General features: G+C 45.0%; 1 protein-coding gene across 1 annotated transcript; it reads right to left on the bottom strand.

The window, feature by feature from the left end:
* Positions 1 to 638: 638 nt before the first annotated feature.
* LOC136247994 (uncharacterized) lies at positions 639 to 2,915 on the bottom strand. The gene is made up of 2 exons (XM_066039812.1): positions 1,677 to 2,915; positions 639 to 1,610 (listed from the first exon to the last, which is right to left on the bottom strand). The coding sequence occupies exons 1-2, from the start codon at positions 2,913 to 2,915 to the stop codon at positions 639 to 641; spliced, it is 2,211 nt and encodes a 736-aa protein (XP_065895884.1).

Raw genomic sequence — 2,915 nt, 5'->3', positions numbered from 1 at the left:
CCGGGCTTGGAGGGGGCTACCATGAATGGGGAGCAACACTAATACCTGGTCTCCAGGTCGAAATTAGCCTTTCTGTCGAACCATGTCTTCATCTTACACTGACTCTCCTTAAGTTTCTGCCGTGCCAGGTCATTAGCCCTCGTTAGTCTTTCCCGTACATCTGATATATGTGTGAGAAGATCATCTGATGAGTCTTCAGCTAACCACATCTCCTTGAGGAGTTTCAATGGGCCACGTGGGGTATGACCGAACACTAACGCAAAAGGGCTGAATCCCTATGACTCCTGTACAGACTCACGTACAGCAAACAGTAGGAGTGGAATGCCTTCGTCCCACTCTCTCTTCTTTTGTAGGCAGTAAGCCCTCAACATGTTCTTTAATGTCTGATGGAATCTCTCTAATGCACCCTGTGACTGGGGGTGGTATGCAGTTGACTTCACTTGCTTGATACCCAGTTGAAACATGACCTCTTGAAATATCCCAGACATGAAATTTGAACTCTGGTCGGACTGAACTGACTGAGGAAGCCCCACCAGAGTAAAAAATTTGATCAAAGCCTTCACTATCTGTGGTGTCCGGATACTTCGGAGCGGAATGGCCTCCGGAAAACAGGTAGCCGCACACATTATGGTTAGGATTTACTGGTTTCCACTCTTACATTTGGGAAGTGGCCCAACACAATCAATAATAACATGCGAAAATGGCTCACCTAACACTGGAATGGGCTTCAGAGGAGCCACTGGTGGCTTCTGATTGGGCTTTCCCACCATCTGGCAAATATGGCATGAACGAATGAAGCTCTTCACATCTCTGTGAGCTCCAGGCCAATAGTAATGATTCAACACTTTACAATAGGTCTTCTTGATACCTAAATGGCCAGCCATAGGAATCTCATGTGCCAGACTCAATACAGTGCCACGATACTTCCCCGGGAGAACAATCTGATGCAGAACTTTCCATTCATCACCAGCAGGGACGTCTGGTGACCGCCACTTCCTCATAAGCACACCCTCCTTCCAGTAATAGCAACTTGGTATTACAGCAGCTTCCTTCTCACTAACAGCATACTGACTAAGTGACTGCATCTCAGAGTCACTCTCCTGCTCTTTAATTAGATTTTGTCGGGACAAGGCATGGTTAAAATCTAACTCATCTACCTGCTGCTCTGCCAAATTACTGGGTGAGACAATAGGTGAGTGCTTCAAAAATGTGTCAGCTAAATCCAGTTGTTGACTGTCCATATTCAAATTTGGTGTAGATTGTTGGTGTTCATCCTGTTCAACTGAGACCCGGGAAGATGATATAGCTCGCACCATAGCACGTGTAACAGCACAGGCAGGAAATAACTCTGAATACTGTTTTCCTGTTCCTTCATCATTACAGCTCATCTGAAGCACCTCTGAAACTTGAGGGTTCTCCACTACTCTTCCTCCAGCTAGATCATTTCCCAACAGGACTGTGATTCCTCTCACAGGTAAGGAGGGCCTAACTCCAATTATCACAGGACCACTGAGTAGGTTACATCTCAAAAACACCTTGTGCAATGGTACCTTCATTGTACCTAGTTCCACACCTTGCAGCAACACACTAGTTCCAGTAGCTGACTCATTCTAAAATGGCAAAGTATCTGCTAGTACCAGAGATTGTGATGCTCCCGTATCACGTAAAATTGTTACTGGATTCTCTCCCACTGAGCCAATAAGGGATATCGTTCCCCGTGACACAAAAGGCTCATATTCAACTGGGACCTTCATTGACTCCGCTTCAACACTACTATCTTCTAACTTATGGGGTGCAACAACAGAATTACTACGAGTTTTACCATCCTTCCTCTCAAGGGCTGGGCACTCAGCTTTGACATGTCCTCTGTGCTTACAGTAATAGCAGGTCGGGCCCAGTGGCAACCTGGGTGTTCCCCGATCATAAGGGTTCTGTGGACCTGTTCCACTTCTGTGGTCACGCTTTCCTGTGCCTGAAGTTTTATTTACAGGATCTGAACAGGCATCTGGCCTGTTAAAGCTGTTTCTGTGAGTCAGTGCATAGTCATCAGCTCTGGTTGCCGCTTGATGAAGGTTATCCACTTTCTGCTCATCTAGGTAAGTCTTTATCTCAATAGGAAGGCAGTCTTTAAAATCTTCTAATAGGATGAGCTGTCTCAGTTTCTCAAAGTCACCATTTACTTCATTTGAGGCACACCACCTATCAAACAGGGTTTGTTTCTCTCTGACGAATTCTAAATATGTCTGTGTCGACCCTTTCTTGGTGCAACGGAACTTTTGGTGATATGCCTCCGGCACCAGTTCATAGGCCTTCAGGATGGCTGACTTTACCGTGTTGTACACAGAGCTTTGATCGACAGATAAAGCTGAATAAACTTCTCGGGCTTTCCCAACTAGGGTACTTTGAAGTAACAAAGTCCAGACTTCTCTGGGCCACTCCAAACTTGTTGCCACCTTCTCGAAGTGCAGAAAATACCTGTCTGGTTCTGTCTCCTGAAAAGGAGGAACAAATTTTATATGCCTCGTCACATCAAACTTCTCCGAGACACTGGAAGGTATTTTAGCAGTAGCTGTAGCCAGTTCCAATTCCTTTGCCTTCAATTGTACAGCAATCTCACGTTCCTTAATCTCAAGCTCTTTTATTCTGAATTGTGCCTCACGCTCCCTTTCCTTTTCTTGTAACTCTAACCGTTTCATTTCAATAAGGTTACTTTCCTCAATAGCCTCTTCATCGTCTGACACAATATTCTCATCCATTAAATAATTACTCACAAGCTTCTTCACATCTCCCTTCCTCATCGAAGTACTTACTTCTAGTTTAAAATGGTTTGCCAGCACTACTAGTTCTGACCTCTTCCGCACGGCCAATTCACTTAACTTAGGAGCAGCTACAAAGGTTTCAACACTGAACGACAT

Source organism: Dysidea avara, chromosome 2 (genome assembly GCF_963678975.1).
Source record: "Dysidea avara chromosome 2, odDysAvar1.4, whole genome shotgun sequence".
Taxonomy (NCBI): Eukaryota; Metazoa; Porifera; class Demospongiae; order Dictyoceratida; family Dysideidae; genus Dysidea; species Dysidea avara.
This window is presented reverse-complemented; position numbering and strand designations above follow the sequence as displayed.

What these genes read in the sequence shown, in the direction of transcription:
- LOC136247994 (XM_066039812.1), bottom strand. Translation starts at nt 2,915, where the DNA reads ATGTCGTTCAGTGTTGAAACCTTTGTAGCTGCTCCTAAGTTAAGTGAA. An exon ending in GCTCAGTGGGAGAGAATCCA is followed by an intron (nt 1,611 to 1,676) that starts GTAACAATTTTA and finishes TTGCCATTTTAG; the next exon opens with AATGAGTCAGCTACTGGAAC.